General features: G+C 35.4%; 2 protein-coding genes across 4 annotated transcripts; one reads left to right on the top strand and one right to left on the bottom strand.

The window, feature by feature from the left end:
- Positions 1-189: 189 nt before the first annotated feature.
- On the top strand, positions 190-8,886 carry LOC120628010 (polymerase delta-interacting protein 2). Of its 2 annotated transcripts, XM_039896187.1 has the most exons (7): positions 190-328; positions 415-694; positions 1,912-1,956; positions 3,589-3,766; positions 4,319-4,482; positions 5,345-5,550; positions 6,433-8,886. In XM_039896187.1, the coding sequence occupies exons 1-7, from the start codon at positions 240-242 to the stop codon at positions 6,548-6,550; spliced, it is 1,080 nt and encodes a 359-aa protein (XP_039752121.1). In that variant the 5' UTR covers positions 190-239; the 3' UTR covers positions 6,551-8,886. The 2 variants fall into 2 exon arrangements, with proteins under 2 accessions (XP_039752121.1, XP_039752122.1); XM_039896188.1 differs by lacking the exon at positions 1,912-1,956.
- Positions 8,887-10,149: 1,263 nt separating this feature from the next.
- On the bottom strand, positions 10,150-25,743 carry LOC120627823 (5'-AMP-activated protein kinase catalytic subunit alpha-2). 2 transcript variants are annotated; one of them, XM_039895885.1, is made up of 7 exons: positions 25,271-25,743; positions 24,393-24,698; positions 23,397-23,699; positions 21,353-21,548; positions 20,184-20,310; positions 14,873-14,992; positions 10,150-14,050 (listed from the first exon to the last, which is right to left on the bottom strand). In XM_039895885.1, the coding sequence occupies exons 1-7, from the start codon at positions 25,523-25,525 to the stop codon at positions 13,792-13,794; spliced, it is 1,566 nt and encodes a 521-aa protein (XP_039751819.1). In that variant the 5' UTR covers positions 25,526-25,743; the 3' UTR covers positions 10,150-13,791. The 2 variants fall into 2 exon arrangements, with proteins under 2 accessions (XP_039751819.1, XP_039751820.1); XM_039895886.1 differs by having other exon boundaries at positions 23,400-23,699.
- Between the last annotated feature and the right edge of the window lie 835 nt (positions 25,744-26,578).

Raw genomic sequence — 26,578 nt, 5'->3', positions numbered from 1 at the left:
AAAAGCGTTACAATGTAATAACCGTTATAAAACGTTACAATGTAATGGTCTGGTGTGGTGCACAAGATTCTTTTCCGTGTTAAATTTGAAAAAAACTAAATTTGCTATCTGTGCCTAAGTCAAATGATATTGATGTTTTTTAATGTCAATGTCATTTCTCACTAACTGTCAACATTTGTCAAACAAAAATCAAAAACATTAAAAGTGCTGCGATAAAAAATATAATTAACAATGTTAAAATGGATCTTATCTTAAGATTTTTACCGACAAATCCCTTAAGATTAACAGCTTCAAGAATATTATTAACTCATGTAGCCAATTATACACGGTAAGTACAAGGTAATTGTTTGAAGATGTTCTATTACGTACATAACCTAAGAGTTAATATTCACCGTTCGCCTTACTGTTTTATAGACTAGCTGAGGTTGGTAAATTAGAAGCACCTAAAACGACAGGCAAGTACGAAACCGGACAACTAATTTTGCATAAGGTATTCGGTTATCGTGGTGTGATACTTTTCCCATGGTTAGCAAGAGTATATGACAGAGATGCCACCAATAAAAAGGAGACTATGGAATCAGCGGAAACCACCGATGCAAATAGAGATTCTTTGTCAAATGTTGGCAAAGAAGTCAAAGGAAGGACGCATACATTTTACCAAGTTTTGATAGATACAAGAGATGCACCTTATATAGTAAGTATCTAAGTACACAATTACCTTGGCAAGTGACTCTTTTACACAAATGCTCTGTGTACTAGGTTACATCATTGTATTACTACAGTATATAACCAATGCTATCAACTTATAGTGCTAGTATTTTTTTAATTTTCCATTTTGTTTATATTAATTTTAACTTTTCATCTTATTTCAACTGTACAGCTTTACTAAGTAAACAACATTATTATTGTTATTTGTCACTAGTTGCCTCTACATTTTCAGCAAATAAACAATATTTAAAGGTAGTTTACAATAAACCCAAGCCCAACCCCTACCATGTTAAAAAATAAACAATTTGTAAGACTACACTTTGCTAGAATCTAATCTGTAATATCATGCAAGCTAACTAACAAAAGGGTTTGTTGGTGTGATAGAACCTATATGTATACCAAAACACCTTATTCTTTGAAGGAATTAGCACTGAGCAATTAATGCAACAATGCATCTTAAATTGACCCTAATAAATAGAACAACCAGGAATATTTGAATTGTATTTTCAAAAGTAATTTAAATTATAATGGTATCATTATAATTGAACACTTGTTTGTTAGAGCTTCAGCTTGCCTTTCAGGGTGACCAAGTTCAATCTCCAGCATTCACATGTAACTTTTTCAGAAATGCTTGAGAGTTCTTATAACATTCTCAAAGGTGCTTGAAGTCTACCATTCCAGCGTGGTGGACTTCAGCACTCCTCATTCCGAGACAAAACATGTGTCCTGTAGTGAGCCGGAATTGGCTTGATCATGATGATAAGGCATTCTTGAAAGTTAATATGATAACAGTGTCTTTGTATTGATTTCCACTACTTGCAACCTTGCTCATTATAGACTAATTGCATAGTTTAAAAAATGTTATAGGTTGTTTCTAGCACTAATGTGCTAGCCTAAAGTTTGGATAACGTATATAACATTTTTTAATTTCAAGTGAATAATAAATGTTTTGTATTTATTTTATTTATTAAATTTTTTGAGGGATTGGTTGTTTTTCACAAGAATTTCTTACATGATTCCACATTTTCTGTTATTACAAATAAGTACTCGTTTGTTTTTAACTAGTTTTTTTCTAGATTGAATAAATTTTGTCTATTGGAATACTGTTTTTAATATATTATGATTTTTTACTAGATAAATATTTAAGTAACAAAATAAAATTGGCTATGTAATTTAAATGTAATTAAGATGATTTTATTTTTGACTGTGCAAACACACATCGATATGAGACCTGAATGGAAAAAGAAGGTATATTAATTTGTTTGAAATACTAATACCTGATTGTGAATAATAAATACTTAACATTCATTTTAAGGTGACTTTGCACAGAGGCTCCTTTTTACCAAATTTAATGTTTACTAAATGAAACTTTTCTTGAGTTCCAGTGGAAACTTAGAGACAAGCAAGTTTGTGCATAAATTTCATATAATTCCAATAACAACTTTCAAGTCTGGCGAACCTTTGCTAATATTAAACTTTTTTGTTAAGTTATCTTTTAACATGAGATTTGGAAGTATGTTAAAGTTTTGTAAATTAAAGTATGTTAAACATTAAATTGATATGGAGCAGCTTTTTGATGCTTCACCTTAATATGGTGTGTGGATTTTGTAATGCTTTGCAAGCAATGTATGTGACTTAAAGCATTTTTATGTGCCATCTCAATTGCATTCATGAAAAACAACTGTAATCACTTTTTATCAATTGTTTTATTATTTTTTCTTAACTGTCTGTATTATTTAAACAATCTTATTATTTATTAGTGTCAAGTTTATATTTTTTTGTTTCATATTTATTTTGAAAAACAAATTATTTTTTTATTTATTTTATCACACTTTTTTATATTTTTAAAACATGCTTTACACTAAAAAGATTGTTTACATTTATAAGACAAGTTAGTAAAAATGGAGTGTAGGTACTAAATTCATATTGCATTAGTGAAATTTAAGTCATTCCGAATTTTAACAAGATTCAATAATAGCAAATTTTATTAATAACAGTGCATTGTTACTTTCACTAATATTCATGCAATTTTGGTACATTCATTAAATCAGTAATTTTTTTTCGATACTTCTTGAATTACTTATAGGATATGGCTTGTCTGTTATATATTATATTATACATAAGCTGATGTCCGTAACTACGTCCGTGTTACCTTTTTTTTTAATCCTGTTGTAAGTTGTTGTAACATCGGCTACATTTTGTTTTGGAAATTCATCTATGAGCAAGTGTAATAGGGTTTGAATGATTGTAAGAATGTCGCATGTTTTTCAAAGTTAACGGATAAAAGATAGGGTAAGCTTAGAGTGGCACCATCCAAAAGGACCTTACTAAATTATCTGTAATTAATATTTTCTTTCTTTTTTTTTTTTTGATAATCAACGGTTTTGGATGCAAAATATGGGATAATAGAATTATTTAAAAGAAATTTAACGCAGGCGTATTCGCGGACAACAGAAGGTAGTTAATAATCAATACTAATAATTATTGTTAAGTAGTTATAAAATAACGAATAAGTATCAACAATATTACCGTGTTCAAGGGTAAGTTGACCCCAGCTTGAAAACAAAACACTGGTAATCTGTAACATACTTTATCAAGATGCAATTTTCAAGGCTACTAGTAACCAATACCTAATGTATTACGCAGAGTGGGGACATAATACCGCCTAGCTTATTTTTGCTCAGCAGCATTACTATGTTCCGGTCTAAAGGGCTGTAATTAAAGGCACATAAGGCTTAAAGCCTAGAGTTTAGAGCCTTTTTAGAGACCATGGTTTTCTCCTTTCCATCAGGTGGTCCATCTGCTTACTCCGTCAAAAATATTCTCCAAAAATTCTTTTACTATAAAGAACAATTGTCATCGAATTAAATAATATTGCAGCGCGCGCAAACCGAAGCTGTCACATTTCTCGGCAACCAAGAGTCTAGTCGCAGTTTGTATGCCATACCTGGCTTAGACTATGTGGCTCATGATGACATCATACCTTACGCGTCCGTAGAGCGTGTTCCACTGCAGCACGAGTTATTTGATAAATTCCTAATGCACAACCCTGATAAAGGTAAATCATTTTCAATTATTTTTATGCCTAATCACGCCAAAGTTATCGTTATAGCCTATAAGTAAATAAATATATAGGCTATAATAAATTCCATGAATGTAATCATTCATATTAATTTATATTATAAACCTCAAGATTCGATAGAAGTATTAAATTTGTTATTGACTAGTGGCAGACGTCGTCCTGCCCGGGTCCATTTTTTTAAATCATCCAAGAACCCATTGGAATGTGCACACAAAATTTCATCCAAATCGGTGCAGCCCTTTATGAGGAGTTGAGTGCCAAATCCCTACACGTACAAATCGCGCGAACTGTCAAACTACTGACACCTATTTCTAACGCGCTTAGGTTATACCTATTAAAAAGTTTATATTATACATTCTAAAAAAAATATAAATTTTCGAATTTTTATACCTTATTAATTAATTATGAAATAAATTTTTAGAAAACTAAAAAAAAAGATAGATGAATTCGCTAATGTCGTTCTCAAGTTATGACGTGACGAAGGGAAATAGAGATTCATTTTTGAGTATCTAGATTATGCTGTTTCAGATCCACCGTTTATAGCACAAGAAACCCTACGAGCATGGCAGAAAAAAAACCATCCTTGGCTAGAGCTAAGCGACGTTCACCGCGAGACCACCGAAGGGGTACGCGTCACAGTTATACCATTTTACATGGGCAGTAGAGAGTCCCAAAACTCTGCTGTTTACTGGGTAAGAATATTTTTATCGCACTTTTCTTTTTTTTGAATATTTTTATTTCACTACAAGTTAGCGCTTGTCTAATCTTATCGTTATCGACACGTCTTTGTCGGTTGGGTGGTAACTAGCCATGGATGAAGCCTCCCAAACCAGACCATAGAAAATTCTAAAATATTGAATTCCCAAATGGACCCTGCTGGAAATCGAACCTGGAACCTCCAACTTTAAACCACAGCGCTCACCGCTGTGCCAGTTAGGTCTTCAAAAATATTATAAAGGCAAAAGTTTTTATGTAGGTAAGTGTCTATATTCAATGTTTGCCTTTGGAGTTTGTTGAAGGAGTACTTTATGCCGCAACTAATATGACTCAAATTTGGAATGGAGACAGGTTATAGGACCAAGTTCGATCCCCGGCACGCACGTCTGCCTTTTCGGAGTTTTGTGTTTTTTTAATTCAAGCTAATAAATGTAATTTGCTTTAACGAAAGTTAGTCAAGAAAAGCATCTCTGAGATAGTTTTCCGTTATGTTCTCAAAGGCTTGTTGACTTCTCATTCTGAGATTAGACCCGTGCGCTAACTATCTACTGCTTCACTAGATTTTATAAGCGTAGTGTCAACAGCATACCGTAGGTAGTCAGTTTCTGGCCTCTGATACTAACTCCATCATTCCAATCTAAAAGCACTTGTCTAATAATGTACTCTCCAGAAACGTTGAAAAGCAATGGATAGACTAAACTGCCCTGTACAGACAGCTTTCTAAAAAATAACCCTCCACAGATGTTCCTAGTTTATACAAATCTATATTAAAATAAAACTTCAAAAGTCTACAACTTTAAAGATAATTTAAGTTTTGTAAATTAATAAATATTCCAGTGGCGGTACTGCATCCGTTTAGAGAACATGGGTTCGCAAGCTGTTCAGTTGCGAGAGCGGCACTGGCGGATTTTCTCCCTCAGTGGCACGTTAGAGACAGTCCGTGGTCGGGGGGTGGTTGGACAGGAGCCGCTGCTGGCAAGGCACTCTCCCGCCTTCCAGTACAGTAGTCACGTGAGCCTGCAGGCGCCCAGCGGACACATGTGGTAAGGCCTTAACATATCTATATAATCGCATCGATCAATCATATCTGGAAGTTTACGGTCTTAGGCCCTCTGCACATGTGGGTAATCCCATATCATCATTATGATATGAGGACATAGGTATTTTGCACGGAGTTCCAATACCACGGCTCTCTGCAACTCGTGTGATATCATCTGTTTACCTTGTCGGTTGTCAACCAACGCTGCGGTGCGAGGCCGCCATATCAGAACCTTGGGACCCCATCGTCAATCGGTTCTCGGAGCTATGTGCCGTTTCTGAACTCGTCGAGCTATGTGCTGGTCCTCCTACGGATGATGAAGAGTCATTCCTAATTTTATCACGTAGAGACTCAAAAGAAAGCTCTCTCTTTCACCTGATGAGTGACTCTGAGCGTTCTTATGAGACCCATAGTCAGCGACTACGTTTTGGCCTTTTAAGTCATCACTGGCAACACTGGTCTTCAGGCACTGAGATATTTTGGAAGAAAAGATGTCGCGGATGTCTTTGGTCCCATATACATTAAGAAAAAACCCGATAAAACGCGTACGCAAATCTATAATACGCTGGGCCAGCGTGGTGGACTATAGATTAAACCCGTGCCCTACAGTGGGCCGGTAATGGTTTTATATAATTATGATGATGTATTTAACGCTTTTCCTATGCAAAGGGTATTTCTTCATATGGTACAGGTAATGTATAACCTGGTGCTTCTCCAGGACAAAAAGTATCCTTTGTCCATCAAGCAATATTTCCTCAAAATTGTTTTAATACTTGAGCAGAACATTAGTAATAAACTACCTTATAGATATTTTTTCGCATTTGTATTAGAATACACATTTAACTTTTTAAGATACATATATATATATATATTTTTTTGGAACTAGGGGAACTTTTAGAATGGAGCGCGAAGATGGATACACTTTCGACTGTCGCATACCGCCTTTCTCCCTCGAGAGCAAACCCGACGAAGGCACGCCCGTCGCTCCCACCACCGCCGCGTGAGACAAAGCAGCTCCCCTCATCCCACAATAGGGTATTTAAAATAATATTGTGAAAATTCTTCTCAGGTACATTTCTTACTTATTAAAAGTTATTTAATTTAAAAAAAAACAACATATTACCGAAGTCTGATACAAGTTCACTTCTGTCAATATTTATCAGGATTTCATATTTTGTGTTAATATTAATATCAATTCTTTTAAGTACATTTTTGTATGGTTTACTAGTGGCCCGTATTTTGACAGAACGATTGTTTGTTTGACCGATCGGCACTGAGGATCGTGAGGATTAATAATTTGGGTTTTGGAATGAAGAAAGAGGCGGGGCTTACTGTTTAGATCTCGTGATTGGTTTATCATCTTATATCACGTGACCGTAGTGGTTCACTAATGTCCAATATTCAAACTGATCCCCCATCTTTTAAACCAAAGAAAATTAGATATTTTAATAGATACGTGTGGGCATTTGACGCGGGAAAATTGAAATGAACTTTTACTGAGTAAAATCAATAAGACGATTTCACGTTAGCTTTAAAACTGTTATATCAAAAAGGTTAAAATATCTAAAATCTTACCAATTCGTCTTTGTTTCTTATTCACCTGTAAGGTATTAAGATGTCTGTCAGGTGATAGAAGAATTACCGTACTAATGTAATAATGTAAGAACGAATCAGCCACCGCGTAGGCTAACACTTCCTGCGCTAGTTACATTTTCATGAATATTGGTATATGAAAGTGTCGTTTCTTTGCTTGAAATGTGAGCTTTATGCTATATGACTTAAATTGTTATTTGAAGTGTGTGATGCACATGGGCAACGAATGTTTTCACTGGTACAAAAATATTTAAAAGTTTCCTTTATGCCTCATAACATAAAATTTACATTACAATGCTTTAATGTTTTATACAGTTAATGAATCCAACACAGGCAATTTAGACAATATGAACTGTCGAAAAACGGGACACGGGACGACCTTTGCCATTATAAATAAATATAATTAAAACAAAATAAATAAGTACTTACAATTCAGCAGTACTTGTGAGAATGTAATTAAACATGACATCAAATTATTGTTTTCAAACATATTTATAATCACAGGTGGCGCTAAAAGGTCTAGTGTAAACCATTTTGGCATTCTATAAATTTCTTAAATTTAGATTGTTTAACGGTTACCGGTAACGGTGCCACATCTGTTGTAACAAATCCCTAACCAAAACTTAATTGATAGATCTAAAATACTGTTGTGCTTTGAACAAGTTTGTTATTTAAAAGGATAGCACTACTTCAAGACTTATCAATTTAGTGAAGATTTATGAATCTACAGCTGAATTTACAAAACTTTCCTTTAAAAAAATTGGAGTTTTGAAGTTTGTGTATTTATGTATTGAGAAATTCAAGATTGATGTGATAATTTTCGTTATTGGCTGAATTAGAAACGTCATACGTAAAATGACTTTATAGTAAGCAAAACGCGGTCAACTTAAAGGGCAATGAGTTAGTGTGGTGCCGAGAATTGCGGAGGGTCCCCTTTGCCCGCAATGCATACAACAGGCCACCCCCGCTTTGCTTGCGCGACGAAACTATCAATGAGTATACGAAGTAGTTGACTCTTTATATACTCAACGAGGCCAGAATTATCAATCGCTACATGTTTTTTTTATACTCTTTATTTTCACACCACTATACGTTAGGGATATAAAAAAAGTAATAGAAAACAAAGCAAGAAATAGATAAAAGGGTGGATTTATCTTAAAGTAGCGATCTCTAAATAAATTTAAAAAAGTATTATGTTTTATATTACTTAAATGCCCGCAAAGAAAAAAGTAATAATGTGTAAAACTTGACCATTTATAATCAAGAACTTTCTGTTAAACCCATATTCTAAATTAAAACTGCATGTTCTAACAGAGTATGATAAAGCTACAAAATATACCAAGTAAGATATGTTCCAATCTAAATCAAACTGTGTGGAATTTCGTCCATCCCATTTGAATTCAGTCAATTATCCAAGACTTAAAGAGTCGCCAACCAATAAAGATTGCATTGTGTGCAGAATACGGCTTGTATTGTCACTCAACTTATGTATTTGATTCAGCTATAAAAAATAGTAGTACTTGCTTGTCGAGTTTTTCGTATAAAATATGTGTACCATATGTAAGAATATTTCTTAGTACGCAACGGTGTGAATTCGATACACCGAAGTCATTATTTTTAATTAATCAATAGTCGAAGAATATTTATTACGAATGTAGCCTTAGTTGACCCTTTAGGCTGTAAACAGAAATTCCCTAGTTATTGTAACGAATTTTAGATCTTTAATAAATTACAGTATTCTGTTGGTTGTTGTGTTTACCTTAATTTAATAGTTATTATCGTGTAAAACAACGATGTTCCTTGGGTACGGTCATTCCCAGTTATCATCACATTGCCCCCAGGGGTGAAACTGGGATTTTTGTTCGAATATTTTCAAACTATCACTTTCGACCGCACTTCCATAGGGACGATAGTGTTAATTAGATTTTTATAATCCCAGTAACCAGGGGTGATAACTGGGGATGACCAATTTTTATTTTGGTAATGTTTATGTTACTAACTTGACGAAGAATAAACTATTATTTTTGGAGTTAAGAGAATTGAAAACCACTCACTCAAGACTTGATCTTATGTACCATTACCGGCCCACTACAGAGCACGGGTCTCCCACAGAGAGAAGGGGTTAAGGCCGTAGTCCACCACGCTGGCCCAGTGCGTTTTGGTGAGAACACTTACCACACGTACCTTTGAGAACATTATGAAGAACTCTCAGGCATGCAGGTTTCCTCACGATGTTTTCCTTCTCCGTTGAAACAAGTGATATTTTAATTACTTAAAACGCACATAACTCAGAAGAGTTAGAGTTGCGGGCTGGGATTCGAACTCGGCCCCCCGAAAGTGAAGTCGAGCTCCTACCCAATGCGCTATCACCGCTTCCCTGTAGCATCATCATCCGCAGCCTATTAATTTTCCGCTATAGGACAGAAGCCTCGTCTCTCAAAGGATTTACGGTTTTAGAGCAGACCTACTACGCTACCCCAATGCGAGTTAGTAGGCTTTAAGGACTATCATCACAAGTGATAAGAACCTGGACCGACGGCATAACATGCTCTAAGCGGCACGGATAACATAAATACATGCTGTAAATTATGTGAGGGGTATGAATGTAGTTGCAACTACTGATAAAACGTCTCACCAGTTAGCGCAGTTTAGCGCTTGATCTAAGTGATAGTACTAGTGGGAATGAGCGAAATCATATAATGTATGTAGCGGTAACGTACAAGTCTTAATCTAAATTGGCAAGTCTAAAAATAATGCCATGTTTCTCCGCAAAGAAAGTAGTGAAAGGAATATCACTACTTTTAGACTTGTGTACAAAAGAATTGGCCCCATTGTTTTTGTGCCAGGCAAGTAAGATCGTGCGTTATCTACTTTTAATAGTAACTAAGTAGAGTTTACATCTGTAAGCGTTTTTTGCGGGACACTAGTATACGGTACTTATACGTGACGATTTAACCCTCGCTCGAGTAAAACAACTTCTGCATTTATTGGGTTAAAATGAAACAACAACGCAGTGCTAGAATTTTAATGTCAATAGTTTCATCTATAATAGTTTATTTAATAAATAAAAATGAATTAAAACTGTGCTTAATTATATCGTTCATTAATCCTGAGACTGGGCTTCAATGGGCACACTTAAAATATACAGGTAAGCAAATTACATAGTTAGTTAATAATATATTTTTATATGTGCACAGCCATGTGGCCAAGTTGGAGAAATTACTGAATCCATTTTAACAAAACTGACGTATTCTAGTTTTAATGTCGTAATATGTTTAGAGAACCCCGTTAGATTATTATGGCTAAAGAAGTACTAGATGCTTAGGCGCTTTGGCTAAAGCTAAAAGGAATTTTTAAATCTTATATTGGCACCGATTCAGTTTTACACCAACCTCACGTCTTTCACAGGAACTCAGCAATGTTGCTGGGCGAACTAAGCAAGATGGCGTAGTTCTTATGAGCTCTGATACAAAAAACTAAACTAGTATTACACTATTTTTTTAAATGTCAATTTAGTATAGAGCTTTGGGTATAACAGAATTGTCAAATATCCTTTGAAACGATACCGCGTAAGTGATTTAGTTAACATACTACCGGGAATATGAACTTAAAATTAGATAACGATAAGCAAAATTGATCTAAATACCAATTCGTTAATAGGTTGATCAGGTGCTGAGAGCTGTATTTAACAATGTCAGTTATATGATAAGGCAAAATTAACGGCGTTGAAAATCTTGGAATTATCACAATGTTTTGGTCTTAGGAATTCCTTGAACTTAGCCAACAATTCTTTTATAAGTTCTTGCTGGTATTTAACTTTTGAGCAGTGTATTTAACACTATATATTTACAATAACTGAAGTATCAGATTATATAACAACTATGGCCTGAGTCTGCTTTTGCAATAGTGTATCAAGTGTTCAATCAAGGACAAAACGTTCTAAACATTTTTTTTATTAAAAAAAAGCATACAACAGATAGTCAAATGAGTTTGTTTGCAGCATATTTCCGATCGAAATTTCATGATTGTTTTCTTGAAAAACTTACGGTAAGCGAGCGATCACAAATTAAATAGGCACACGTGATACACAGGCCTACCAAGTGCTAACTAACGGAAATTGTATTTATTGTCAAATTAATATTTACTCAACTTATCTAACTACATTATATATATATATAGATTGGTAATTTTTGCCATTGATCGACCGCTGAAAACAATTGCAATATCACACTCGGGACCCTGTTCTTACGACACAAAAGGCACTTTATTATTTCTTTGGTTACACAAACGGCACTTATGTATTGATTCCGCATCACATAACTTATTATCTATTTTCAATAATTATCTATTTGGATACTAACTATACAATACTCTCGCGTAGAATAACAATAATATTATATTAGCCTATAATAAATATTTTTGATTAAATAAACTAAAGCCGGAAACACATTGGCAACGTGCAAATTCACCCAACCTCAGATGTGTTGAATCAAATACAGAGTAACGCATTATCACGACGTGACGTCAGTTATGAATTAGTTTCTGAGCTAAAGTAATATTACGATTTTATTTAACTCAACATGCGTGGTGTCGCGTAGTGTAGTGGCGCGTTGCCTATATGTCCGCGCTATAACAGACGCACTGCAAACTGCAAAGCCTGAAGCATAATATTAGTCAAAAAACACCAAACCCTAAATTATATTATTAATAAAAACAAATTTTATCTCTACGTTAATTTTATATCTCTATTTCACATATTTTTTAAGAACACAGTTTAATTAAGTGTTAATTATATATAGAAATATCTGTAAACTACCCCCTCTATAAACATTGGAGCAATATATATAATTATTAACTTTGCTACAGCCATAGTTTTCATTCAACACAAATATAATATGTCAGCTCATTATATTGTGGAGTACCTTTCCACGGTACAGTAGGATATTTTCACAACATAGGAATCAATACCTCCATTGCTGATCACGTGCCTTCTCTCTTACAGGAAAGTAAGATATAGGAGCCAGTTTGATGGCTAAGGTGTAGCTAAAGTAGAGCAAATCTTAATTAAGATTAATCTCAGATGTAAGTATGGATGACTGGGACTAATAAATAAACGTGCTTTCCGGGGCACGTAAGAATGGTAAGGGTCAACTAACCTTTAAGGAAGTACATGCTTGAGTTGATGTTTCTTAACCAACGCACTTGATTGATTTGCACGCTCTTATTGTTTTGTATCATCGTTACCAACCTATTACCTCTTCGAAAAATACGAAGGGTTTAGCCCGTAGTCCACAACGCTGGCAGAGTGCGGATATGAATAAGGTTTGTTCACGACTTTTTCCTTCACCGTTAAGGCTAGTGATATTTAATTGCTTAAAACGCATAACTCTAAAAGTTTAGAGGTGCCTGCCGCAAATATTGCTCGTGCTTCGATAAGTGCAGACCCACAAGTCTGACTCGACGCTCCAAAAACAGCCGAAGCTATATTTCTCTCCGACACTGATCTATCTCTAACTTGGCATATCGACCTTGGGGTTTAGTACTCACGCTATCCTTATATCATCAAGTTAAATAGCTTCAAATACCAAGTCTAGCAGCTTGATTGTAGCTTTTAGATTGGAGGACAATTTCAAGGATCCAATTATTTCTAGCTAGCTCGTCGCATTTGCACATAAATGCTACATGGACTAAATCCTCATTACATGCCCCACAGCAGAGCTAGCACAGGCCGGAGACAAAAATTATATCCCCTGACAAGGGATATAATTAATGTGTCCTTCTGCTAAAGCACGGAAACATGGAATAGTAGAAGTTTACCCCCGTTTATTATTACACATAATGTGGATATTATTTCCACTTGTGCGCCAGTGCTTTGACAGTTGATAAAGTTGCAGAAGATAAAATCTTATCCTTTCCCCGGGGAGATAATTGTCTCCTTCCCATGCGATGCCCATTTTAAATTACATGACCCTTTTGCTATAATTGTCTGTTCTTTCTACATCGTGGTCCTCATTGCTAAAGGGCCGTGACCCGTTCTACTTATTGCCGGATGATAGAGAAGTACTTGACTAGACTTAGAGAAACAAGTAATAATTTTGCACTTTGGTATCGAGAGATGTGGGGATTTGATCGGAACAACGCATTGGATACGTCCTTGAGGTCTCCTTCTTCCACTTTGCCACTATCTTCTTAAGATTGTCTTTATCTCTTCTGGCAATGTGAAGTATTCGAGATTCCTCTGAAGATATGGTTGATCATCTTATATAATGGTCCATGTCTCAGCTGCATATGTAAATATAGGGACAATAAGTGCGCCGACAACACGCAGTCTGTGCAGAATGCACAATCTAAGTAAGCCGCACTGAAGTCAGTAACAAGCTGCGCATTACAGTTGTAAGTAATTCAATAGTAAATTATCGCATGGCTTGGAGAAACAACTTCAGCACGGCCAAGCAATATTGTGCGAGCTATCATGACCGTAGCTCTAGTATTTGTCTATGTAAAGTGTCGATTCGCAGAGAAAAAAAGCGTTATTTCAACTAAGCCTGTAGCCGTTGTAGCCGATCCGAAAAATATGTAAGTACGTTTAAAATATATCACAATTCTAACTGTTACGACGTAAATTAGGAAAATTTTATTATATTTTTGAACGCTATCGCGCAAGCTGTATAATCAATGCCGCACACATTTCGAAGAATTCCATGGTGTGGTGGCCCTGCGGCTGCGAAGAGATGGGCGGTGGAGGCGGCGGTATGGGGGAAGCCAGTAGGGGGGAGGCCGCGTCATCGTCAGTTTCCTCCTTCTCTCCCGAGAGAGATTTAAAGTCGAGTAGATACGATTTGTAGTCAACTTGGTACAATTGCAGTGACATCTTGACGTGTTTCTGAGTCATCTTGTTTAAAGTGCGGACTCTGAAAGCGTACAGTTAGTGTGAATACCCAAAGTCCCAGAAGTGCGGTGTATCTGAGTCTGAGATCTTTAGATTGTATTTTGACTTAGCTCAGTTATAAAACAGTAAAAACGAGAAAAAGTAGTGTGTGTGTGTGTGTGTTACACAAAAATTTGTGTCGTTTTAACACTAAGTAAAATCTGAGTACTGGGATTAAAGGAACATTTGTATTGAATCGAAAGAGCGCCATCTAGTGACAATACTGTTTCCCAGAACTACCAGGACCTAGTAAAATCTCACACTTGGCACTCTGGGCAAAGTCAGAGTATGCTTGATAGTTCTCAGTCATAGATTCACTTATTTAGATGGTATACTGACGAAGTATTTGAACAACTTAATATATAACTCATATATGTGCATATAACTGTCTAAGTTACGTTTGTACATGTCCAAAAAGTTCAAAATTACAATTAATTGTCGTCAATATGTAGCTCATGCTTTTTATACCTTTGATACTTTATGCTGCGAAGCCGTGCATAAAGTACCAAAGGTAAGTTGAAATCCCGCTGAACATTTTTTGAATAAAAATTTCCTATGTCTCGTAAATGATATATACCAATTTTTGGTATCGTGATTTCGGCGAACACTGGTCACACTAAAAAAACTAAACATCCACATTTAACATATATTGGATATCATTAATACCTAACATACCATAATTAACTTAAGACCTTTGATATTTTATGATCCACCAGTTCGGATATTTACAGTGACTTACGGTGAGTTGTTGGGTTATGTTTGAATGCTTAATTTGGACTTTAAATACATTGGATTTCATAAATACCTGACATGGTATGGGTTGATAACTTTCCACTCGTAATCGAGCACTTTCATAGCGCGGAAAACTTCCAGCATTATGTCATTCGGCTTGCTCTGCGACCTGATGCCTAAGTGCCATTTAGCCCTGCAAAGATATATTTTACTGATGAATGATGAGCATCTTCACTATCAACCCATTATCGGCTCACTACAGGGCATGGGCCTCTTCACAGAATAAAAAGGGTTTAAATCGTAGTCTTCCACGCTGGCCAAATGCTGATAAGTAAAGTTAACGAACTTTTAAAGCAGGTTTCTTTACGACGTTTTCCTTTTTCGACTCATAAGTTATGAGGTGCATTCCGGAGATCGAACTCGGTCCCCTTGAAAAGGAAACCGACGGCTTAACCAGTTAGCTGTCTCCTCATCATGATGAGACAGTCATATTTTCGTAATGTTATATAATTTTCTTCTCTCAGTCACAAATAACGATAGCGAAGGTAAGGCGAAGACAATCTGATTACAATGAGTCTGAGGCGAAAAAGATCTTATACGAAAATGCCCCCATTGATATCATGCAAAATGCTAAAGGAGTCACAGACTTTGCGATTAAAAGGCTATTACAATCTTACCCCTTTGAACAGAAATAAGCGGCTATTCCACCAAAATAAACATACCCATGGAGAATTTCCGCCAGTCAGGGGGTTATAAAAAATGCCAAAACCAAAACATGTTAATGTGTTTCTTTACTCACAACAATGTTGCTCGGACTTTACGTAGGATAACGGCTAGAAGGATAATAGTCTTTCTTAAGGTATTTTTAGGCTAATACAATAATCAGAAACATACTTAGATGTTATTTATAATTTCTTTATTCTTAATACATAAAAATAAGCAGTGCTATCGAGCTATGCACGCACATACTCGAGCATGCTCGAGAGATATTGACTGTACCAGATTGTCATTTTGAATTCCCAATAGAACTTATATCGGTCAAAGATAATGCATAATATTGGCCAGTCTGAACTAATATCCATTCTTTTTTTATTAAAAATTAACAGGTAGTTTTGGTGTAAGTATATATAAAGTCGGTTTTCTGATAAGAAAACAAAATCAAATTATAATATTGGATTTTATAGGTATAAGCGAGAGAGTGGCCGTACTTCGAGTGCAAATTGAAGGAAATATCTTCTCAATTATTCAGGTATATGCTCCTACAAGTGAAGCGAAGGACATTGAAATCCATTATTTTTACGAATGCTTGCACAATACAATTAAAAAATGTGATCTAAAAATGATTCTAATGGGAGACATGAATGCAAAGGTAGGACAGACAAATAATAATATGGGATTTATCATGGGAAAATACGGATACGGCATCAAAAACGAAAGAGGTGAATTATTTATAGAATTTTGTCAACAAAATAAATTAACCATAATGAATACTATATTTTACAAGCCTAAACAACTTAGATGGACATGGGAGTCGCCAAACGGATCCACAAGAAATGAAATAGACTTCATTACAACAAATGTCCCTAAGTCGATAGAGAATGTTAATGTCCTTAGCAGTTTAAAATTTCCAAGTGATCATAGGATGGTAAGAGCAACTTTAAATATTACCTGTCAAAAACGATCTAGACGACGATTCAATCAAAAGTCAGTAAAATATGTAGATATACCTAAACTTAAAGCATCACTTGCAAGCAAAATATTCAAAACATATTGGAATGAGACGGAAAACCCCCAAGAAATGTATGACATCATAGAAAAAACTATATTTGATAGCACAAAAGTATCTAAAATTACAAGTAGAGAAAACAAAAGGCAAAATATAATAAATAAGGAAGTGGAAGATCTAATAAATGAAAGACACGAGTTGAAGAATAAAAGAAATAAAACAAGAAAAGAAAAGAAAAAACTGAGCATGTTGTATAGAACTATTAATAAAAAAATAAGGGAAAATACTAAAAATTACAGACTACATATACTCCAACACTTACTAGGAAAAACTGGAGCAGTGAAGAAAGCTTATAAGAAGTTAGCCAATACGAAAATCGTCATGAGTCAGATAGAAACCGCTACAGGCTGTACCGTTACTAACAGAAATGAAACTATTCAGATAGCTACTCAATATTATAGAGCTCTATACAGTCAACAATCCCATACAAATGGTACAAAAGTAGAAACATACAATACGGACCCAGCACCACCGTTTATGGAAAGAGAGGTAGAGTTATCAATAAATAAATTAAAACATGACAAAAGCCCTGGACCGGACGGTATTAGCAATGAAATAATAATAGCTGGAAAGGACAGTCTTATTATACCATTGACGAAACTTTTTAACATTATACTTTATACGAAAAAACTACCGACTCAGTGGACATATTCTGAAATTTCATTAATTTATAAAAAAGGAGACCCGAAACAAATATGTAATTACAGGCCTATCAGTCTAACATCATGCATCTATAAAGTGTTCGCTACCACTTTATTGCGACGCATAACAAAAATCATAGATGAAAACCAGGGAGTAGAACAAGCAGGTTTTATACAAGGATTTTCCACAATAGATCATATTCACACACTAAAAAATATAATAGAAAAATACAAGGAATATGGAAAACCATTATACATTGGATTTATCGATTATTCTAAAGCATTCGATTCCATTTCCCATAATGCTATGTGGAATGCTCTAGCAGAACAGGGTATTAATAGTGAATACATAGACATTATAAAAGAACTCTACCACAAAAGTACATCTAGCGTTCGTATAGACACGGTCGGAATCCCATTTAAATTAGAAAGAGGTTTAAGGCAAGGCGACCCGCTCTCTTCAAAGCTTTTTTTAGCTGTCCTTGAAAATATATTCAGGACACTAAATTGGGACAACGTCGGGCTAAAAATATACGGTAGCTTCTTGTCACACCTGAGGTTTGCGGACGACATAGTACTATTTTCTGAAAGTTCAGATGGTTTACAGTATATGTTGGAAACATTAAATTTACAAAGTATGAAAGTAGGTCTGCATATAAATCAAGAAAAAACGAAAATTATCACAAACTCCACATGCAGTCAGATACAAATACAATCGAAAGTTATAGAATACGTAGAAGAATATATCTATCTTGGTCATCTGATCTCATTCCAAAACTCTATTGACAAAGAAATAGATAGACGAATCACCAATACATGGAAAAAATATTGGAGCATGAAGGAAATTTTTAAAGGAAATTTACCAATAAGATTAAAAACAAAAGCGCTAGAGACGTGTATATTACCATGTCTTACCTATGCATGCCAGTCCTGGCCCCTCTCAATCAGGACATTGAAAAAAATAAGGACATGTCAAAGAGGTTTGGAGAGGAGTATAGTTGGCCTTAAACTTAAAGACCGCATTAGGTGCTCTGATATAAGACGAGAGACCAAAGCAAGAGACGCCATAAAGCTAATTATGCAACTTAAATGGAGATGGGCGGGTCACATTCAAAGATGTCAAGATAGTAGATGGACAAAAATTGTTACCAACTGGCATCCCATGGATTGGAAGAGAAGACCCGGTAGGCCATTGAAAAGATGGGAGGACGACATCGCGAAAGTTGCGGGTAAGACATGGAGTACTCTTGCAAGGGACAGGTGCAAATGGAAAAATATGGAGGAGGCTTTTACCGCTACTGGCGGTCCTTACGTAAATTAGATAGTATAAGTACAATAAGGGCAATATATTACTTAGCTATGAAAACATTAAAATAGAAAATAAGAATTTAGGATTAAGGAAAATTGTATTTACTTAACTCTATTATATTTAGCCAGTAAGGTATTTAATTGTAAGGAATGTAAATAAAGCTTTATTATTATTATTATTATTATTATTATATATAAAGAAGAGACATAGCTGGACAGCTTCGCGACTGTATATCGAGGCTATGTAGGTCTCTTATTACTGAGGTCAGTAGCCGCCTAGTATCCTCTGTTTTCTGAACTATTACTTTCAGTATTCTAACTCTGTTACGGGAATATGTGGTACAAGATAGTGGCATTTGGAAATCCCTGTGGTGATAAACCCCTATCTGATAAATATATACACACAGTGCCGGTACTACCATACAAGCCGAAAAGCCGGGCTTGCGTTACAATAAATATCTCTTTTAAATATTTCTCGACTATTCCGAAATGAAATTAACAAAATAATTAAAACTTGATAGCAATGAGGATATAAATACAATGGTTTAACTTTTGCTTAATAATGTATATACTCTTTGACTACTTTACTGCAAGCACTACGTTACTCTGGCAGGTAGACTCTGTGGTACCAACCAGTCGAAAGGCGCGGCGCCGCGCCGAACTGTCACTATCGCGCTCTTCGCGTGTCTTCGTACGCGATCGGAGGCCCCGCTTTGTCTCGCTCACACTCATTTGCTTATATGGGGCTTTTATTTTACTGCTCTCTCTCATAGAAATTTCAATGTATTTAGCAGAGACAATCTAGATTATTTAATAATTTAGTATGGAGATCAAATGCCAGATTGCGAGTTGAAGTTGAAGATGACCAGCGAGCGAATTGAAACAACTTCACGCGTGTTATTGTTTGCGTTACAACTAGTTAACACTTGACAGATTCATTATTATTGATTAGTAACTACCTACTTAGGAGTTTATTATTGTTTTTTTGAGTTGAATAGTGCATTTTACTGGTTTGTTTTCTTAAAAAACAAATAAAAATTGTTAAAAAATAAATATTGTTAAATATGAGCTCAATTTGTGTGCAAATTGTTTCTGTGGCGAAATCAAAAAATAATTGGCGAACAACAGGTAAATGTTTGCATATTTTTTTTCTGATGAAAATAATGGTTGGAACGCGGCTAGTTACGACATAAATTACCAGTCATCATAAGAATTAAAGAGAGCCGAACTTAAAGAAACACTTGGGATTACTATGATTACTTTTTAATTTTGGCAAACATTGCATAGAACTTATTTATCATAATTCGCGTGCTGACTCTAACCGTAGTGTTTTTCAAAGATTTGTTGATATGGATTGTTATTTAGCACAACAAGAATGGTTACTTAGAGATCATGACGAGTTAAATTTGTCCTTTAGGTAACTGGGCTTGCTTAAATTCAAAACCCTAGGAACGCCACTGTATACACATACATTGTCTCACGTACATAAGTAGATGGGGTAGCTGTCATTCGAGTAGTCTTGTGACAGAGAAGGTACGGATTGGACCTGCGCCTGCACGCGTGAATATGTAGTAGTGAGCCAGTTGATTGTAAGTACTATCGGCCATTACACCTATAGAAGCGGTCCATCGATTGATATAATGAATTACCGTTTAACAGGCGTTCCTTTTTGCTTGTCCTGTGCAGGTTGTGCAGCGGGCGTCGACTTGTCGCGCAACGGTGCAATGCGCTCCGGATGCGGGCGGCCGCTCTCGGTGATCGCCGGCGGAGAACTGCCTTTGTAAAGTGAAAAAACGGGCTTTTAAAATTATTTACGTGCGCTCGAGGGGGTTATTATTTAAATGTTATCACTCGAAAGTGTACAATTGAATTTTTAAATAAACTGAAATATTACTGTCAAGATTAAAAATTCAAAATTCAAAATTCATTTATTTCAAGTAGGCCTAATATAAGCACTTTTGAAACGTCAAGTCTGTCTGTTTGTAGTGATTCTACCACCGGTTCGGAAGGCAGATTCTACCGAGAAGAAGCCGGCAAGAAACTCAGCAGTTGCTCTTTTCCAACATCAACAATTTACATTTTGCATTTTAACATTCATTTTTCTATCTTGTGAGAGCTGAAAGCGGAGCCGGAAGCTTCCAAGCAACCTTGTCATTAAAAAAATTCATCAATTGTATAGTAACCTCGCTGTAATAAGTGTGTTTTAACAAATTCTTTAAACTTGTGCATTGGCAGGTCCAAAATCACCTTAGGAATCATATTATAAAAGCGTATACTCAATTTAATATACCTACTATATATGGTGACTTCGTCCGCTATGGTGTACTTTTTGCTCACCTACGCAAACTGATAGCGTAGGTTTGTGCGTTGGTCAGCAGTGGATTGTGCGTTTCGTCCTCGCGCATAACGGTCTTGTCGCACACCTCTGCTACGAGCTAATAACGCCTTGGCCTCGACGCCATGTCAAACTGGTAGCGCAGTTTTGTGCGTTGATCAATGGTGCATTCGACCTCGCGCATACCACTCTTGTCGCTCACCTCTGCTATTGACTAAAAACTTACTTGCAACATAGAAGTCTTGACGGTCACACTGGTAGCGAAGGTTTTTTGCGTTGGTTGTGCACCCTCTTGACGCAAACCTCCATTATTTTGTAGTTACGCAGAATTCCTTATTCTCAGCCTTGGCGGCGGACCTCTTATTGCCTATCATTCTGTGATACACCACGTTGCCTATGATGAGGAGGTGCGCCATGTCAAACCGGTAGCTCAGGTTTTTGCGTTGGTCAGTAGTTCATTGTGCGTTTTGGCTAATAACTCACTTGCAACATAGAAGTCCTTGATCTCAGCCTTGGCGGCCTCGTCGGCGATCCTCTTGTTGTCTATGATGAGGTGGTACGCTATGGCCAGTTGGTCGTGCGGGTCGCCGCTCAGCAACGCGTTGTGAACCTCGTGCTCGCGAACTCCAAACTTGTCGCATACCTCCGCTATCGCCTCCGTATCGATCACGCTGCTATCCTGCCATTACAAATTTTACAATTCAATGTTATGACCACAAAACAAAAACGGAACACATAATTTGAAACTAACGAGGTCTTAAAAGAAAATATTTTTGTGTTGTTACACATATGATGTACCTTTTTTTTTAACTTATAGTGCTAAGATTATTAAGAAAATTAAGTATTATATTATAAGATTATTATTTTCTCGTCCTATTTGTATGTCACATAGTACAGATAGCTAAAAACAGTAAAAGGCGTAAGTATGTCTAGAGAGACAGAGGGTTAAATATTTGTTCCGTTGGCCTTGGAGAGAAGTCCCTGAGGCCGTTGAGTCTCACTGCGACAAATATCTAGCAAAACATTACAGCCCGGTTCATTGCCCCATCTGCTGTCAGAAGGGCTGGCTCATTATTTGCGCAAAAGATCAGCCTGGCTGTTCAGCGCGTGAATGCAGCCAACATTCTTAGCGCCATTGTACGCGGGCATGCTTTGTACAGTAATTTGTTAAGTTATAAGTTGTATTCTAACATTATTAATTAAATAAAAGATATGAGATAAGAAAATGGGTAGCCTTAATATCTCTAGCAAAGCTCTCACAAGTTAGCCCTGCATTTAGTCAAAGTATAATTATTATCACCATCTCACTACAATGTCAAAATGTGTATGCACGTTTTAAGTGTATGTAAAAACTGCTTGCTGCACCAATCTGGCCTGGCGGGCTCCCTCCTGTACTGAATATAAATTGTATTAATAGAAACTTTGGCAGCACAAGCCCTGATCCTCTATGGCATTGAAATCTTGAATGCGATGCAAAATGAAGCAAGATTATGACAATTTTAAACAAGGACAACAAATTGTAATGGTAGGTACCAAATGTGAAAATGCAAGTTTCAACTTTCTAGTTAACTTAATAAAAAATGCTGCATGCAAACAAAAATTCAAACCACAGTAAATGGGAAAATAGGACATAAAAATTTTAACAAGTAAATAAAATTGGATATACTATTTCTGGGTGTCTAACCAAATACTCATGCAAGATATAACCGAAAACAAACTACTACTAATATATAATAAACTGTATTTATTTGTTACTGATTTATAGGTTTAATTGCAGTGTCAAAGTACCAAATTGTTAAAATATTTCATTACTCACATTTTCAATGTTATAAATCCCATTGAATAGACTGCAAAGAGATAATGTTAAACCATGCTGATATCCAAACTAATTACAAATAAAATTTGACACAGAGATAGCTTAAGGTAAAAATTTATATATGTAATACTTTTTTTCCTGGAAAATTTTAGAGGACTGCTTGGAGTTTTTAAAGATCCTGAATAATGGCCAGTGAAGCCTCAGGCACTTTTAGTAATAATATAAGTGCATTGATTATTTTTACTAATGCATTCATATAATCAGTAATGCAAAGGTTATGTTATTCTCTTGTTTTTATTTATATATGCAATGTTTTTATTTTTATTTAAATATCAATGTTATAGCTTCAATTTTACAAAATGATGTTCATGCAATGATAACAGTCATCATGCATTCACAGTTTTATGTGTATCTGAAAACTATGCTAACATAGAGTATTTTTTAATACATTAAATTGAAGATTCTCATCAACTTATCATGATTATACTAAATATTAGTGAGAAATGTAACAAGTAAAAATATGAATGGAATAAGTATTGATTCTTTCAGTAACAAATAAATACAGGTACACCTTTTTTTCATTACTTTGATAGCTCTAGTAACATGTCCCCAGGACAGTTTCAGTCAAGAAAAAATAATATTTTGTTAGTTACCACCGTTAACCTCAAAACCATTTCAGCACAGTTAGTAGAACTCAATAATTGTGATTACCACCTGCTCCACTGGCGACGGGAACAAATAACCCGGCAAATCTTTTTGGAACCATTCATGTTTTTTTACATCTTCTATTGTCGCCCTTTTCATTGGGTCCACTTGAAGCATGTTGCACAGGAGGCTAACAACACTTTTGTTCAAGTATTCAGGTATCGGGAATATTCCTGATTTGATTTTTCTAAACAACGTAGGCACATGTTCATCATCAAAAGGCAATGTTCCACAGAGAAGAGCATAGAGAATAACACCGCAGGACCAAACATCAACTTCTGGGCCAGCATATAACTTTCCTGATATGACCTATAAAGAAATGAATTTCCTGATTAGTATGCTTCTGAAATCATTTAAGTATTCTATGGACACTAGTGCTTTTTTTGTTGTACACATAAATCTCAGTGCTAAATTGATAAAGTGAATTAAAATCTGTTGCTATTGTTCTCTATAAAGAACATTAAAAGGACATACACATAGACTGCATGGCACATAAGACTAGGTATGTAATAACAATACAACTACCAAGACAAATGTATTGTGTTTTATACTAAATTAAAGAAACATACATAGATTACAAAAATATAGTAAGAAAAAGTTAAATGTTGACCAGTTTAGCTAAGCAACTTGTTAAACTAGATTGGTAACTCTGGTTCTTCTATAATAGATTTGGAAAACTTTTTATTCACTAACGATTCTTGGGACAGCTCTCTCCATCATCTGCTAAATTACTAATTAGGCCTATTCTGTATCTTAGCGGATAAGAAATCATGTTAGAAACTATTGGGAAACAACACACAGTTAGAGTGGGAAAGAACAACTAAGAGTTTTAAACCAAGATTCAGCGACATCAATTTGCCACTGAGGTTACACTCTGCATGATGATGGGTAGGTAGTCAGTAAATTAATTTCATATTCATTAAGATACAGGATGAGCCTTTAAGTCTATAGTTAGTGACTATATTTTGGAGTGTAACACATGTATAATTTCATGAGTTTTACCTCAGGTGCAGCATAATTTGGTGATCCACAAGATGTCCTCAAAAATTCCCCATCCATCATCATATTAGACAAACCAAAGTCAGCTATCTTTACATGCATATTGTGATCCAGCAACAAATTCTCAGGTTTCAAGTCCCGGTGAACAATCATGTGCCGATGACAATAGTCAACTCCAGATATGATTTGTTGAAAAAAGCGCCTAGCTTCGTGCTCTTGGAGTTTTCCCCTTTTCACAATGTAGTCAAAGAGTTCACCTCCAGATACATATTCCATTATCATGAATATATCTGTTGCTGTTGAAATTACCTATAAAGTGAAAAGATAAGTTGTATTTAAAGTATGTCCAGCTGGTAACATTAATAAAAAACCATGCAATTAGAAAGACAAATTAAATTAAAGGGCAGCAGTCCAGTGAAGGTTGTCAGAGGGCAACTCATATATTTATTCCTGTGTTACTTTTAATATTCTATGAGATCACTCACAACTGTAGTTACAGCCCATATTCATCTAAGGTGCATAATTTAAAAGCTGTTTTAACGTTTATGTAATTATTTTATGCAGTGCAGTTTTTTGGCCAAAGAAGGCTTTAGATTTCCGTTCAGTCTGAGTTTCATCCCCTGCATCTCTAACATGCTATGCATGCCTAAGAGTACTCCTTAATGTTCTCAAGCGCATGCATAGTATACCAGTGTGCACTATGTCAGCGTGGTAGACTAAAACCTAAACCCTTCTGAGATTTTTAAGAGATCCGTATCCTGTAGTAAGCTGGTTATGAAAATGATGATGAATATGACAATACATTCCCAATACTTCCACGAAGCAGCAATTAAGTAACGTTTTATTTGTTAGAACTTTATGGTAGAAGTAAACAATCTTACCTGATACAATTTAATAATATGCGGATGTCTAAAGAGCTTAAGATTTTGTATCTCACGTCTAATCTTTCCGACGACATCGAGAGATTTGATCTTCTGTCTGTTAAGGATTTTTACTGCGACCTTGTGCTTGGTCAACTGATGTTCACCAATCTTGACCTTTCCGAATGTTCCAACTCCTAGAGTAACCCCTAACGTGTAGTGACCTATCTTCACTATAGGCTGATTGCCACTAGCTACCACTGGCTTATCAGACATAATTATTTATGATTAAGATTCTTGCCAAGTTCACGGATATATTTTTCTGATTACTGATGAACTTCTAAAACACATGTCAAATAATTTATTAAGAAAAAAACAATGTAACAGACTAAATTAAGAAAGGAATTATTATTGTAATAACAAATAAATAGGTAATGAAATATATCTAAGTTTTAACTCCAAGTGGAAGGAAAATTGACAAATAACATCACAGACCAGTAAATGAATAACATCTCTGACATAATGTTTATTTTGACAAGATGACTTTGATGCCAAAGCGGTAGGTATGGAGGGTAGAGGTAAGGAGAGTCATCTTATATGGGAGAAAAGATGAAAAAGTGTCCAGTGTATGCGCTAAATAACAGTTCAAAAATCCTCCACAATGGCGCTGGTGGATGCACAGGGTATGGTATGAATGTAGCAATCGTAGATGAATTGAAGTATGCCGAGTTAAAAAATTTAATGTCATTATCGACTAAAGTAGTTAATTATTGAGAATTAACAACTTACGTTGTACAAAATATTGTGGTAAATATAACCTTACTTCCTTGTATCTCCATACTTCCTTGTTGGCGCCATCCTCATTTAATACATTTTGACGACACTTTTTCATATACACAGATGACTCTACCCTCCATAATTTGCCGAAATACAAGATCAAAGTGTCAATAAAAACAACTCCTCGATTCGTTTATTTAAGTATTTCCACAGTTAAAAACGATTCCTTTGATTGCAATCCAATTCAAATTCATTTCAAATTAAAAATCAAATTCCAAATCCGATGCAAATGCAGATTGGTATTATTTGAACTTTTGGTATAGATATTTATCTATACCAAAAGTGATTGTGAAATGTACAACTTTCAGATTTTTATTGGTGTAAATTATCGCAAAATATTATGAAAAGTTTACTTTAGTTTATGTTCCGCCATAATATTTTATTCACACATTTTCTAACGCGCTATGCAGCGTTTGTATGTTCACTGCTATTTCTTTAAAAATTGGCAACTTAATTGTCTGTGTGTCTTAATGTGCCCCTGCCCCACCCCGC

Source organism: Pararge aegeria, chromosome 12 (genome assembly GCF_905163445.1).
Source record: "Pararge aegeria chromosome 12, ilParAegt1.1, whole genome shotgun sequence".
NCBI lineage: Eukaryota > Metazoa > Arthropoda > Insecta > Lepidoptera > Nymphalidae > Pararge > Pararge aegeria.
This window is presented reverse-complemented; position numbering and strand designations above follow the sequence as displayed.

What these genes read in the sequence shown, in the direction of transcription:
- LOC120627823 (XM_039895885.1), bottom strand. Translation starts at nt 25,525, where the DNA reads ATGTCTGATAAGCCAGTGGTAGCTAGTGGCAATCAGCCTATAGTGAAG. An exon ending in ATATTATTAAATTGTATCAG is followed by an intron (nt 24,699 to 25,270) that starts GTAAGATTGTTT and finishes TTCACTTTATAG; the next exon opens with GTAATTTCAACAGCAACAGA. An exon ending in CAAATTATGCTGCACCTGAG is followed by an intron (nt 23,700 to 24,392) that starts GTAAAACTCATG and finishes ATTTCTTTATAG; the next exon opens with GTCATATCAGGAAAGTTATA.
- LOC120628010 (XM_039896187.1), top strand. Translation starts at nt 240, where the DNA reads ATGGATCTTATCTTAAGATTTTTACCGACAAATCCCTTAAGATTAACA. An exon ending in CAAGAGATGCACCTTATATA is followed by an intron (nt 695 to 1,911) that starts GTAAGTATCTAA and finishes ATTTTATTTTTG; the next exon opens with ACTGTGCAAACACACATCGA. An exon ending in AATGCACAACCCTGATAAAG is followed by an intron (nt 3,767 to 4,318) that starts GTAAATCATTTT and finishes ATGCTGTTTCAG; the next exon opens with ATCCACCGTTTATAGCACAA.